Here is a 14,203-nt window from a genome sequence, read left to right as displayed (position 1 = left end):
GAAGCGGAGTACATAGCTGCTTCAGAAGCAGTGAATAAAGGAGTTTGGATGAAGGAGTTCATATCCGATCTAGGTGTAATACCTAGTGCATCGGTTCCACTGAAAATCTTTTGTGACAATACTGGAGCAATTGCCTTGGCAAAGGAATCCAGATTTCACAAGAGAACCAAACACATCAAGAGACGCTTCAACTCCATCCGTGATCAAATCAAGGAGGAAGACATAGAGATTTGCAAAATACATATGGATCTTAATGTGGCAGACCCGTTGACTAAGCCTCTTCCACGAGCAAAACATGACCAGCACCAAGACTCCATGGGTGTTAGAATCATTACAATGTAATCTAGATTATTGACTCTAGTGCAAGTGGGAGACTGAAAGAAATATGCCCTAGAGGCAATAATAAAGTTGTTATTTATATTTCCTTATATAATGATAAATGTTTATTATTCATGCTAGAATTGTATTAACCGGAAACTTGATACATGTGTGAATACATAGACAAAACACAGTGTCCCTAGTATGCCTCCACTAGACTAGCTCGTTAATCAAAGATGGTTAAGTTTCCTAACCATAGACATGTGTTGTCATTTGATGAACGGGATCACATCATTAGGAGTATGATGTGATGGACAAGACCCATCCGTTAGCTTAGCATAATGATCGTTAAGCTTTATTGCTATTGCTTTCTTCATGACTTATACATATTCCTTTGACTATGACATTATGCAACTCCCGAATACCGGAGGAATACCTTGTGTGCTATCAAACGTCACAATGTAACTGGGTGATTATAAAGATGCTCTACATGTATCTCCGTAGGTATTTGTTGGGTTGGCATAGATCGAGATTAGGATTTGTCACTCCGAGTATCGGAGAGGTATCCCTGGGCCCTCTCGGTGATGCACATCATGATGAGCCTTGCAAGCAATGTGACTAATGAGTTAGTTGCTGGACGATGCATGACGGAACGAGTAAAGAGACTTGCCGGTAACGAGATTGAACTAGGTATGAAGATACTGACGATCGAATCTCGGGCAAGTAAGATACCAATGACAAAGGGAATTACATATGTTGTCATTACGGTTTGACCGATAAAGATCTTCGTAGAATATGTAGGAACCAATATGAGCATCCAGGTTCTGCTATTGGTTATTGACCCGAGATGTGTCTCGGTCATGTCTACATAGTTCTCGAACCCGTAGGGTCCGCACGCTTAACGTTCGATGACGATTTGTATTATGAGTTATGTGATTTGGTGACCGAATGTTGTTCGGAGTCCCGGACGAGATCACGGACATCACGAGGAGTCTTGAAATGGTCGAGAGGTTAAAATTGATATATTGGATGGTAGTATTCGGACACCAGAAGTGTTTCAGAATGTATCAGGTACATATCGGAGTACCAGGGGGGTACCGGAACCCCCGGGGGGAAGATATGGGCCATATGGGCCATAGGAGGGAGCCAAACCAGCCCACATAGGGGTGGCGCCCCCCTCCCCAGGAGGAGTCCGAATTGGACAAGGGGAGGGGGCCGCGCCCCCTTTCCTTCGCCCTCTCTCTCTCCTTCCCCCTTTCCCCCACTGATAAAACGAAGGGGGGCGAATCCTACTAGGAGCCCAAGTGGGACTCCTCCCACTTGGGGCGCGCCTAGGGCCGGCCTCCTCCCCTCTCCCTCCTTTATATACGGGGTGGGGGGCCTCTAACACACATCAATTGGTCCAAGCCGTGTGCGGCGCCCCCCCTCCATAGTTTACTCCTCCGGTCATATTCACGTAGTGCTTAGGCGAAGCCCTGAGCGGATCACTTCACCATCGCTGTCATCACGCCGTCGTGCTGACGGAACTCTCCCTCAACACTTTGCTGGATCAAGAGTTCGAGGGACGTCATCGAGTTGTACGTGTGCAGCACTCGGAGGTGCCGTACGTTCGGTGGTTGATCGGTTGAATCGAGAAGACGTTCGACTACATCAACCGCGTTAAGCTTCCGCTTCCACTTTTGGTCTACGAGGGTACGTGGACACACTCTCCCCCTCCCGTTGCTACGCATCTCCTAGATAGATCTTGCGTGAGCGTAGATTTTTTTTTGAAATTACATGCTACGTTCCCCAACAGATGTGATAGATGAACGGACCATGTATTTGGATTTGTTGGACTTTTCTGTGCAACTTTCATATATAAAGTTTTTCCATCCGAGCTACGGATTATTTTATAAGAATTTTCAAAGCTTTAAACATTTTCTGAACTTATTAAATCCTTTAGGAATTATTTAAATCCCATAAAATCTATTATGACGTTAGTGTTGCATCAGCATGATGTCAGCAAGTCAACTGAGTTGATCGGGGTCAACCCTGATGTGTGGGGACGTTCTGTTAGTGACTTAGTTAATTTAACAGTTTAAACTTAAATAAATTGGTTAATAAACTAGCTAGGGCCCACTGTTCAGGGTCTAACTAAACTAATTAATTTACTTTAAACGTTTTAAATAGATTAGTGGGGGTGGTAGCGGGCTCGAGGGGGGTCAGAGTGGCCGGAGACGACGACGAGGGCGAATGGAGGTGGTGAGGATGGGGTCGTGGCGTCGGCTTCGAGGCGGATCTGCTCGCTCCGGCATCTGCAAGCAAAGTGAACGGCGGCGATGGAGCACGGTGAGGCCCCGGTCAACCTCCCGTGGCCCGAGGAGGCGCCGGAGTAGGCGGACGACGAGGCGCGGTGCAGTGGCGTTCGGGCGTGTGTGGGGCGGAGAAGCGAGAGGGAGAGGCGGAGAGGGAGAGCTGGGAGGAGTGGGCGAGTGGGGAGGGAGCCCGAGGCATCTGGGCTGCCCTTATCCCCTCGCCGGCGACGTGGCAGTACGGGGCGGCGCGCCCGGTCCGGCGGGGACGCGCCCGGGTCGAACGAGCAGTGATTCTCTCTTCTCCTTTTTCCTTTCTTTTGCTCTTTTCTTTTTACAGAAAAATGCTTTGCAATATTTGAGCTGCCAAAAGGATTGTGTAAAATGTGGGACTTGGCCACATAATTACGTTGCAATAGTTGGCACCGCCACAAAAAGATTGTGAGGCTTTTGAAATAGTTCGCAACTTTTATAATTTAAAAATGCATTTAATCTATTTGGTTTAGCCACTGTTTTAAATAGCTTAGTGCACTTAAACACTTTGCCAAAATGTTGGTTCACTACCAATATTAGTTATTGAATATTTGGCACATGATGAACATTTTAGTTTTCATGCTTGAGCAATTTTGAATTTCACTCATAATTTGAAATTGAATACAACTGGAATTTGAAAGAGATATGAGACAATGATGAACAAACACTTGTTTAGCAAAAGGATTAACTTAACCCAGGGATTATTGTAGCATCATTACACCGGGGTGTTACACATTGCTTCCTGAAGCGTTGCCATAACTCCCCTCATCATTCTCTCACTGCTCACTCTCCGCTCTCTCAACTATCACACCGACGACGACGAGTAGTGGAGCGAAGATCTTGAAGGCGAGCACCGACATCAAACAACAATCACTAGCCGCATCACTTCACTGACAGGCATTCGTCAATGGCTAAAGCCCTCTGTCCCTGGTGAATCGCCCACTAGGCATCCAATATACCTCTCGGGTTCGATTTCGTACTTGATTTAGGCATACCCGTTTAGGGATTTGAGCAGTTCAAACGGGGTTGAGTATGATTTTCAATGGGGGGGGGGTTAAATCGAGCTTACATCCATTGACATACATCCCAACAAGCACTACATCTTAGCCGCGGCGAGCCTAGAGGCGCTTGGAGCGGCAGTAGCCTTGAGGCTTGTAATCGCCGACCACCAAGGGAAGTGTACGGTCGCCTAGCTCAGGTGTCTTACCATCTTCATTGCTTCATCACTGCCAACGTCCTAAGGCTCGACCAATTCGCCATTGGCAGCATCCACTACCCCCTCCTCCTCCTCGTCCTCCAAAATGACGGTGACCGGCGCCACTATGACGACTGACTGGTCATCAAGAATCATGACAAGATTGTACTTGGCACATCTGACTCTCTGACCTTGATCGGCCAACTCGACTCATCCATCGGCCACCGCGCGATGTTCACTGACATATCGCCTTTGGATGGGTCATGTATCAGCCTCTTCAACTCCGCCTTCATCGCCTTCAACAACAAAGTCTGCCACTTTATGCATCTCATCCACGCTCTTGAATCAAGAGCACACCTCCATGGTCTTCGCCAACTTGGTGCGTTCACCGAGCGAGCACCCAAGGAGGGATGCCCTCCATCTAGAGTCGTTGGGGAAGGGTTTCATGGCCGTGGATCGGTGGTGAGACGGAGAGAGTTGTGGAAGAGAAGACGATAGAAGGCAGAGAGAGAGATGGTTGGAAGAGGTAGTGTAGTGTTGTGGTAGATAAATAGGGGTTTTGGATGCCAAGCAATTCAGGTGGGTGGGGTGAGTGAATGCATTGACCACTTGTTCATATGTGTCCCTCCATTGACCTCTTGTTCATATATGCAAATCGACCAGGTTGCTTCAGGAACTCCGCCAAGGGCAAGGAGGCTATGGTCGACAAGAAGGGCAAGGCGGTGGTGGAGCTAGGTAGCACCCCCAAGAGGCCGAAGAACTATGGCCATTTCCATGAGGACGCCGACCCAACCCACTTCTGCAAGGTCATCCTTACACCCAAGCTGGAGTGTATGTCGATGCCACTCGAGTTTACCAAGCACTTGGCCATCGTCCCAGAGGAAATTGTGCTGAGGACGTAAATCAACTACGCTTGAAGGGTGACTCTCTGGACGATCAACGACAGGCTCACCCTTAATCAGGGTTGGGCCCCTTCGTCCTTGTTCACTAGATCAGGATGTGCTACGTCGTCACCTTCAAGCTGAAAACTCCCAACACCCTGAAGGTGATTGTCTTCAACGACGACGATGTCGAGGTGCTGACCAAGTGCAAGAAGCACGATGAGGCTTTTGCCATGGATGCCTAGGAAGTTATTTCCGCACCTTTAAGACTTTTGCGTAGGATGTTAAGACTTTGCTTGCCGCTTAGCGTCTGAGTGTGTGTTGAGACTCTGCTTTATGGGTTTATGTTATGCATGATTATCTATGTTGTGCCCGTGAGAATCTCACCACTTCAACAAGATGTTACCAGTTCACATGTGTTGCATGTAACCAAACACCATACACTCTGCATCTGCTTAGAACGGGCCTGCAACCAAACACCATGCGTGTGTTTCTTCTCGGCCAGTCTAGAAAGATGCAGACAAACAAACTATGTGCGAAACATGGTTTTTAGCCTATTCATTCAGCCATGTCGAACTCAATCACATATGCAAGGAGGCAAAAAATGTTGCAGGCTACCAAACACGCCCTTTGTTGCAAAATGCGAGGTTCGATCACGGGCCCACATTCCAGATTCAATGGCTCCCGTTTGAGTTTCCAGGTTTCCGCAAGATGCTTTCTCGCACTTATCCTGCCAGTATGTTGACACCAAATGCTTGGAAGATAAAGCCTGGTGTGGCCAATTCAAATATTCATCTGTATCAAAATATTAAGATGTTTTTACAGTTCAACTGAACCTTAAGATAACTTCCTCAACCAACCCTTCCTCAACAAAACCTTGAATAATTTTGTTTAAAGTAAACAAATCTAACAGGTCGATTTGGCACTAGTACTAGCAAGGATTGTGATAGAGAAGTACAAGATACTAATGTATCCCAATAATAGAGAACTCAATTCAACTTTTGCTCACTAGTTACCCTGAATACTTCAGGTAGGCATTGGCAAAATATAACCCTGCTGAATTATCACGAAATGAAAGTCAGCTGAGCAATATAGTACAAACATGCTATATATCCAGCAATGACAATTGCGGCAAGCTTCCATGTATGCTCTCTGTAATGTCATCAATCAGATACAGTGGGAGTACTTCACAGGTAAGGATGAGAACTATTACATATACCTAAACAAATCTAAGACAAGTAATTCAGGACAGAGGGAGTATTAAGCACATATTATCCCTTAATATGCAAATAATATATGGTTCCACTACTCCCTCTGCCCAAAAATAAGTGCCTCAACTTTGTATTAACTTTAGTGCAAAGTTGTATTAAGATTGAGACACTTATTTTGGGACGGAGGAAGTATATCATACAATGAAGTATATGGACGGTACCATCGATCAGTCTGTCGCAAGTTCATGATAGAGACCAGCAATGCAGTACACCATTGAAGGGAATTTCGGAAGTTCATGATAGCAAGGACACCAACATGGGCATTTGCACGGGGTGAACTGAATTTCGTATGGGAATGGATTCAAATCAAGAGAAAAGCTAATGAACTGAACACACAAGAGATCTAACAATAGCTTATGAAAACCAAAATTCATTAGTCGGTCTCTTAGTTATCACAACAAAAGAACCCAGTAACTGCACTAGAAAATCTACAGCACCCAGTGATACGAGCATAGCAATTGCTGCCCAAAGAATACGTATAATCGTGTTGAATGGATTATCACACAATCAGTTTTCATTATTTCCCCGGCCAAAATCCCCCTTTTTCAGGGCTCAAAATTACAACTCCAATTACAACAGCTTCAATTGAATCATGCTGCAGAGAGTCCCCAGCTCATCTCATTCAGACAATCAAATCTATCTATGCCTCAATCCCACGCACTCGAGATCCAAATCGTAAAGCAAAAAAAGCAAATCTTACGAGTTTGCTTTGGCTCCATCCACCGCAACCGCCGCGTTCTCCTCAGCGGCGGCGGCAGCCGCATCCGCCTCGATCTGCTTCTTGTTGCGCTCGATCGCCTCGCCGACCTCCTTGGGCATGTACTTCTCGTCGTGCTTGGCGAGCACCTCCGTGCCACGCAAGAAGCACTGGCCCTCCAGCGCCTTATCGGAGACCTTTCTCCCCGCCCAGTCGCGGCGGAGATCGTCCGTGAGTGGCTTGAGGAACCCCTCGACGACGACGGAGTGGCCCTCGCGGAAGAGGTCGGGGAGGGCGCCCTCGTAGCGGACGAGGACGTCGGTGACGAGGTCGGTGACGACGAACTCGATCTCGGAGGAGGAGGAGGAGGGGTGGGCGACGGAGCCCTCGAGGACGAGCCCGCCGAGGCGGCAGCGGGTCTTGGAGGGGTCGGTGGCGAAGCGCGCGAGCGCGTCGGTGGGGGTGAGGTAGAAGACGAGCTGGTCCTGGAACGTGGCGAGCACGGTGACCACGAACCCGGCCGCGCAGCCGAAGGTGAGCGCGTAGGTCCAGAGGCGCCGGCTCTGCAGCTGCCGCGCCCGCGCGCCGATGTCCGCCGCGCGCTGCCGCGGGGCGCCCGGCCCGGCCCGCCTCGTCGCGGAGAAGAAGCGCGCGGGCTGGAGGGTTTGGGCGAACGGGGAGGTGGTTGCGGCGGCGGGGCCGGTGGCGCGCGCGGCGGGGATCGGGGTCGGGGTGTGGAGGAAGGCGGAGAGGAGGCGGCGGGAGGGGAGAAGGCGCGAGAAGGCCATGGGGACGGTGGGATCTGGGAGGTGCGGGGCCGAGGGAATGGGGAAAAGGCGTGTGTGCGCGGTGCGCTCGCCCTTGCCTCCGGATGGGTGGTCGGTCGGCCGCTGATCTTCTTGCTGCGCACGGCACGCCGGTGCGGCGAGGTCAAAGTGGGCTGCGCCGTTCTTGCGAATGGACCCCCGAGGTCCGCGGGAGCGCGGAAACACCGTGGATTTCTGGCCCAGGAAAGTGTGTGGAAATCGTCGTAAAGGGAAATGCACTGGTGTTGCGTCTGCGTTCCTGCCGGATTTCACGTTTTTGGAAATGTCTGAAATTACCAATTTTGGTCTAAAATACATCATTTTTTGTTTCATCAATATTTACTAGTACATCATAATTGATCGTTAATCATATTGGCTGCCTCCATACTATGTGACTCATTCGACAATGAGACATCTTTTCCCTCAATCTTTGTGGCATCCCCATATAAGGGGATTATGTGAAGTTCTCTTCGTGGCACACACAACTTTCATATGGAGTGCACTTTAAAAATTTAAATTTGAAGGTTAAAAGGCCAGATATGAAGGACAATGATTCTAGCAAGTACGACGACTATGCTAGAATGTCTTATTTATTTAGCATCGCATACTGACAGTTATGATGGCAATTGGCTCATTATGGTGTCTCTGCTAAAGTTGCTCTTAGGCAAGTTTGTACTACCAGTACATATCTTGCATAGACATCACCTTCGACAACACATACAACGATATGTCTATAACTAGTCTATCTTTAGCCTTGACTATATGTAGAGTACAAACTACATGCACCATCCATACAAGAACAAAATCACTATTTGTAAGATGTCCATCAAAATTATATCGATTGTCTTCAATTTTGAAGAAATTCTCTTTCTCTTTCAACCACCTCGTCTAAATTTCTATGTGACATCTCTTACATACAACTGATATCACTCTATTGTACGTGCCCAAAGTAGAGTTGAGATTGCAGCAGAACAATTGTCGTTGTAGGTTGACGTAGTGGAGACGCTGAGAGTGCATATCTTAGATAATTCTATTATTTTTCTGGTGATTCACGACAAAGTAATTGAGAGGACTGACTGTTTATTGAGTTGTATTTGGGGAATGTGGTCCTAATGAATATTTTGGTATCAATTATGACCCCCACCTCAAACTTTTGAAGATGGTGTCTACATCAATCTTTAGACTGTAATATATAGGTTTTTCGTGAATCCAAGAATTATATTATTATTATTTTGTGAATAAGTTCTTGCATTACTCAAAGTTTAAGAGTTGCAATCCTGTCCAGCAACATCCAGGACTTCGTCTAGACCAGAGCCTAACTAAACAGCAGTTCGGCATTGCAACCTCCCAAAGTTGGCCATGAAATGATTAGCTCTATTACAGTTCCGACCAATATGGGTAATGCAAGAATCTCTCTCTCTCTCTCTCTCTCTCTCTGAAAGGATCGAGAAGAGGCGTCTAGAGGGAGGTGATTAGACCCTCAACAAGTAAATGTGGCAATTTTTAAGTTCTTCAAGTTAGGGTGGAGTTTTAGCACAAGTTTAAGCATTCACAATACATTTCAAGCAAGCATGACAAGAGTATATGCAGCGGAAAGAGTAAAGCATCCTAGTTGCATGAAAGTAAAGGGATGAGATTGGAGTGTGCAAACGCAATGAAGACACGGAGATTTTTGGCGTGGTTTCGATAGGTAGTGCTATCGTACAACCACGTTGATGGAGACTTCAGCCCACAAAGGGTAACGGTTGCGCGAATCCACGTAGGGCTCCACACACGAAGGGTCCACGAAGGACTTGCCTCACTCGGGTAGATCTTCACGAAGGAGGCGATCTCCTTGCCCTTACAAAGTTTTTGGTTCAACTCCACAACTTGAGGGAGGCTCCCAAGTGACACCTAACCAATCTAGGAGACACCACTCTCCAAAAGGTAATAGATAGTGTGTTGATAATGAACTCCTTGCTATTGTGTTTCAATTGATAGTCTCTCCAACACTCAACTCTCTCTCACAGATTTGGATATGGTGGAAAGATGATTTGAGTGGAAAGCAACTTGGGGAAGGCTAGAAATCAAGAATCATGTGGTAGGATTGGAACATCTTGATCTCAACTCATGAGTAGGTGGTTCTCTCTAAGAAAATGTTTGCTGGAAGTGTAGGCATGTTCTGATGGCTCTCTCATAAATGGAGAAGGGGGTAGAGGGGTATATATAGCCTCCACACAAAATCCAACCGTTACACACATTTGACCCAACTCGGTCAGACCGAATAGATGAACTCGGTGAGACCGATTTAGTTCGAAATGTGAACGTTAGGAATCTCGGTGGGACCGACTGGAACAACTCGGTGGGACCAATGTGCTAGGGCTTAGGGCAAACCTCATCTCGGTGGCGCCGATTGCATCAACTCGGTGGGACCGAAGTGAAGCAATATGGAAACAGAGAATTGGTCACGCCATCTCGGTGAGACCGATTGCAATTTCGGTGAGACAGGAATAATTGCAACTGATAACAGTGAGTCGGCAAGGCCATCTCGGTGAGACCGAGATCTGTATCAGTGAGACCGAACTATTAGGGTTTCTGGTAGTGGCTATGTCATATGAACTCGGTGGCACCGGGTAGAAAGAATTGGTGGGGCCGAGTTGAACTTTGGGATTTTGACATTTTTGGATGGAGAAAGTGGTTGAGGGTATTTGGAGCAATATCACTAAGCATTTGAGCAAGCAAGCCATTAAGAAACACCTCATCCCCTTTTAATAGATTGGCTTTCCTATGGACTCAATGTGATCTTGGATCACTAAAATAGAAATGAAGAGTCTTGAACTTTAGCCAATGCATGTCCTTGACACCTTGAAGGGGTTCCACATCCTCTTGTCCTTTCCACGCCATTGTTGAACTTGTCTGAAATACACTAGATAAAGGCATTAGTCCTGAAAGTGCTAGTTATCGACTAGAGGGGGGTGAATAGGCGATTTTTATGAAAGTCTTCAAAACATGGGAGTTTCGAAGACAAACGATAGAAATGAACCTATTGACATGCAGTGGAAGGTAGAATACACTAGACAAGCCATAGTCAAGCAAGTAATAAAGCTAAAGCACGAAGACTATTAGCAGCTAGGTAGTATGGATCAAAATGGAAGATAGTATGAAGCCAAATAACAATAGTCGTCACACAGTGAAGTCAAACAGATAAGACAAGCAAGCAAAAGACTTCACGAAGACAAACTGTAAATAAGTGAAGGAATAGATAGAACCGGTTGCTTGGTGAAGACAAAGGATTTGTTGGACCAGTTCCAGTTGCTGTGACAACTGTACGTGTGGTTATGGAGGCTGAGATTCAACTCAGAAGACCACGTCTTCACCTTATTCCCCTTGAGCTAAGGACACTTAGTCCTCGCCCAATCACTCTGGTAAGTCTTCAAGGTAGACTTCCAAACCTTCATAGACTTCGTTCATCGGCAATCCACAATGACTCTTGGATGCTCAGAACGCGAACCGGCTGGAGGATTCACAGTCCTCAAGTGTAACAAGTCTTCAGGTCACGCAGACAGAAAGACTTCAGTGATGCCTAACACTCTTTGGCTCTGGGTGTTTTGGGCTTTGTCCTCGCAAGGATCTTTCTCTCAAAGGCTTCGAGGTGGGTTGCTCTCAAACGACAAAAGCCGTGCACTAACTTTGAGCAGCCACAAATTTATGGTGTAAGGGGTGGGTTATTTATACCCACTAGGCAACCCGACCTAATTTGTCCGAAATGACCCTGGGTCACTAAGGAACTGACACGTGTTCCAACGGTCAGATTTCAAACACACGCGGCAGCTTAACTTGGGCTACAAGTAACGCTGACTCATCCAGCTCTGGATAAGATTTGCTCTCATTGTCTTCGCTCGAAGACTTAAGATTTGGTTGAGCATCACTTCAGTCACTCTGACTTTGTTCACTTGGACCCCACTTAACAATACGGTGGTTCCTATGACTCAACAAAGAAGAAAAGGAAACTAGGAAACAGCTATGTCTTCGCACTCCATAGTCTTCACGTGAATGTCTTCTCGAGTCATAATCTTCGTTGTGAATATCTTCATATACCACCATTGTCTTCAATGTCTTCACACATTTTTAGGGGTCATCTCCGGTAGGTAAACCGAATCAATGAGGGACTACTACCTCCTGCAATTCTCACAAACACATTAGTCCCTCAACCAGGTTTGTCGTCAATACTCCAAAACCAACTAGGGGTGGCACTAGATGCACTTACAATCTCCCCCTTTTTGGTGATTGATGACAAACTGGTTGAAGTTTTCAATGGGGATAAAAGTATGTGAAATTGTAAGGTTTAAGACATTGTCTTCATAAGTAGCAAAAGGCTCCCCCTGAAGATGTGCATATAAGTAATTTGTGTTTGAATGCAAATGCACATGGCAGGTTTTACTTGTGGAGATCCACTTCAACTAGTGAAGACAATTCATCATGCATGAAAGGATATAACGAAGGTAATGACATGCATAATGGAAAATGGACGTCTGCGGAATGACTTCGTGCGGTATTTAACATCGCACATGCGGAATTTATCATCGCATCACATAGTTGACAAAAAGGTATCAAAAGCGAGAGTTGTAAACACTTGGCAAAAAGTATAGCAACCACCCATAAAGACCCGTTTGAAGACTGTCAACTCATATGCTTCTCCCCCTTTTGTCAGTAAGGACCAAAAAGGTTTGAAGACATAGAGCGTCTACTCGTCCCCATGAGGAGTAGGTGAAGCAGCAGGGTCGTCGTTGAGGTCGTGCAGAAGAACTTGGCGCAGTGTCGATACGAGGCGAAATTGTAGTTGGTGAATGTCCTTTGACAGGCCATAGAGTTTGCCTGATGATATGATAGATAGTGCGGGGCAGATACTCAAGGTCTTCAATAAAGAATTCCGTAGGATAGTCAGCATCACTAGGTAGTGGCTTCATCATACTCAGCATTTGGCTCATATTCGGCTCAGGCTTCTGGAATATGCTCTCCAAAGCATTGCGGTGAAGCTGACAACCAGGTTCAAAGAGTTCACCTGGAGTAGGCAGGGCAGTAAGCTCAATAATATCAAGAGCTTTGGCTTCATGGTGTACATTGCCTGACATCCACTCAAGGATCCAAGTTTTCGGATCCCTGTTGTAGCCGCGAATGTGAAGAGTTGCATATAATTGCAACAGAAGTTCTTCATTCCAATTTTCCTTGTCGGTCACAAACTGTAGAAGGCCTGCATCTCTGAAACAGTCGAGGGCTTCTTCGAAGCATGGCAGGCCAGCAATGGCTTCGCAGTCTAGACGCATATGAGGGAAAATGGGCCCCTGATTGTATAGTATACAGGAATAGTAACTGCGCTGCTGATAACTCCAGAACCGATTAGATGAGATTCTTGGCTTGGAATATGGGCTCTTGGCGCTATCAAAGAAGGTGTTGTGTGCCTTGAAGCCATTAACATTGAACGATCCGGGTGAAGATGCAGTACCTGGAAACCTTGGCAACCTTGGTTTAGGCTTCTGGACCTGAGGCTTGTGCTCCACATGATAGTCAAATTATGGTTCGGGAGCGGGAGGAGGAACCAAAATAGTCCATCGAACCATGACAGGTTGACCGTGATCAAATGCCAGCTCAATAGTGTGAGGCCTTGGAGGTGGCACAGGAGCATCGACATTGACATGGGCTTCGAGCTGCACAATGGCTTCATGTGCAGCATTGACTTCAGGTGCATTAGTAGCTTCAGGCACCATCTCCACTTCAGGCGCCACATTAGCTTCAGCCATGACAACGTCATTGGCTTCAGTAGTGTTGTTGGTAGCCGCCTCAGTATTATCAACCTCCACTTGAGTAGCCGGAGGGTCGGTTACAGACTCGTTCTCCTCGAGAACAGCTTCTTGGTTGGTAGGGGGTGTGGCAACACGCTCTTCTTCTTGTCGGGGTTCTTGTTGATCATCGGCTGATGCAGCCGAAATGTCTTCAGCAGCTCTGGCTTCAGACGCAGAGATGTTCACAGTTGGAGTGGCGTCAGGAAACACTTGGCGTGCCACTGAGTTGTGTTGCTCTTCTCCTTCTGGAACACTCGACATAGTGACTTGTGGCCTTGGTCCTTTGCGAAGCCTACGAAATGCGGGCGACGCTTTTGGAGAGGGAGTTGGCTGGACCACATAGTCGTCATCGTCAAGCACCGGAGTGGTGACTTGAGGTGGGGGGTACTTGGTGATTCTTCTTGACGGGGGGAGTCTTGAGGGTGATCAGCCCATGAATCATCCTGAGCAACTGGCGTCAAAGGACGACCAATGCTGATGAGTTCGCTGTTCGTGAGAACAGGCGATGATACCATTTGGTGCTCAATCTGAGGAAGGACTTCATCATCATCTACATTGTCTTGGGGACCAATGTCTTCAGCTGCGGTGTGGTCAACAGCTGGATATTCTTCAGCTTCAGGAGCCTCTGTGGTAGCAGGCTCGTGAACAATTAACTGACGCTCTTGGTGTTCGGATGTAGGACAAGCAACAGAGATTGGCTCGACGACAATGGGCTCTGTAGTAGCAGCCCGATCTTTCTTCTTTGTCTTCCTCTTCTTGGCCTGAGGAGCATCGTCAGTGGCATTCTTGCTCTTGTGCTTTCTGGCTTCGGCTTCGGCTGCCCTTGTTTTCTTGAGTTCTGAAGCTACTGTGGGGACCTTAGGCTTCGAGCCTGTCATACTAGCAGGGAAGA

At 47.1% G+C, this 14,203-nt stretch overlaps 1 protein-coding gene across 1 annotated transcript; it reads right to left on the bottom strand.

The window, feature by feature from the left end:
• Nucleotides 1-6,447: 6,447 nt before the first annotated feature.
• Nucleotides 6,448-7,617, bottom strand: LOC123168696 (cytochrome c-type biogenesis protein CcmE homolog, mitochondrial). Its single transcript, XM_044586567.1, has one exon. The coding sequence runs from the start codon at nucleotides 7,472-7,474 to the stop codon at nucleotides 6,686-6,688; it is 789 nt and encodes a 262-aa protein (XP_044442502.1). The 5' UTR covers nucleotides 7,475-7,617; the 3' UTR covers nucleotides 6,448-6,685.
• Between the last annotated feature and the right edge of the window lie 6,586 nt (nucleotides 7,618-14,203).

This window comes from Triticum aestivum, chromosome 1D (assembly GCF_018294505.1).
Source record: "Triticum aestivum cultivar Chinese Spring chromosome 1D, IWGSC CS RefSeq v2.1, whole genome shotgun sequence".
Taxonomy (NCBI): Eukaryota; Viridiplantae; Streptophyta; class Magnoliopsida; order Poales; family Poaceae; genus Triticum; species Triticum aestivum.
This window is presented reverse-complemented; position numbering and strand designations above follow the sequence as displayed.

Excerpts from the sequence above, each read along its gene's own strand:
- LOC123168696 (XM_044586567.1), bottom strand. The coding sequence starts at position 7,474 with ATGGCCTTCTCGCGCCTTCTCCCCTCCCGCCGCCTCCTCTCCGCCTTC.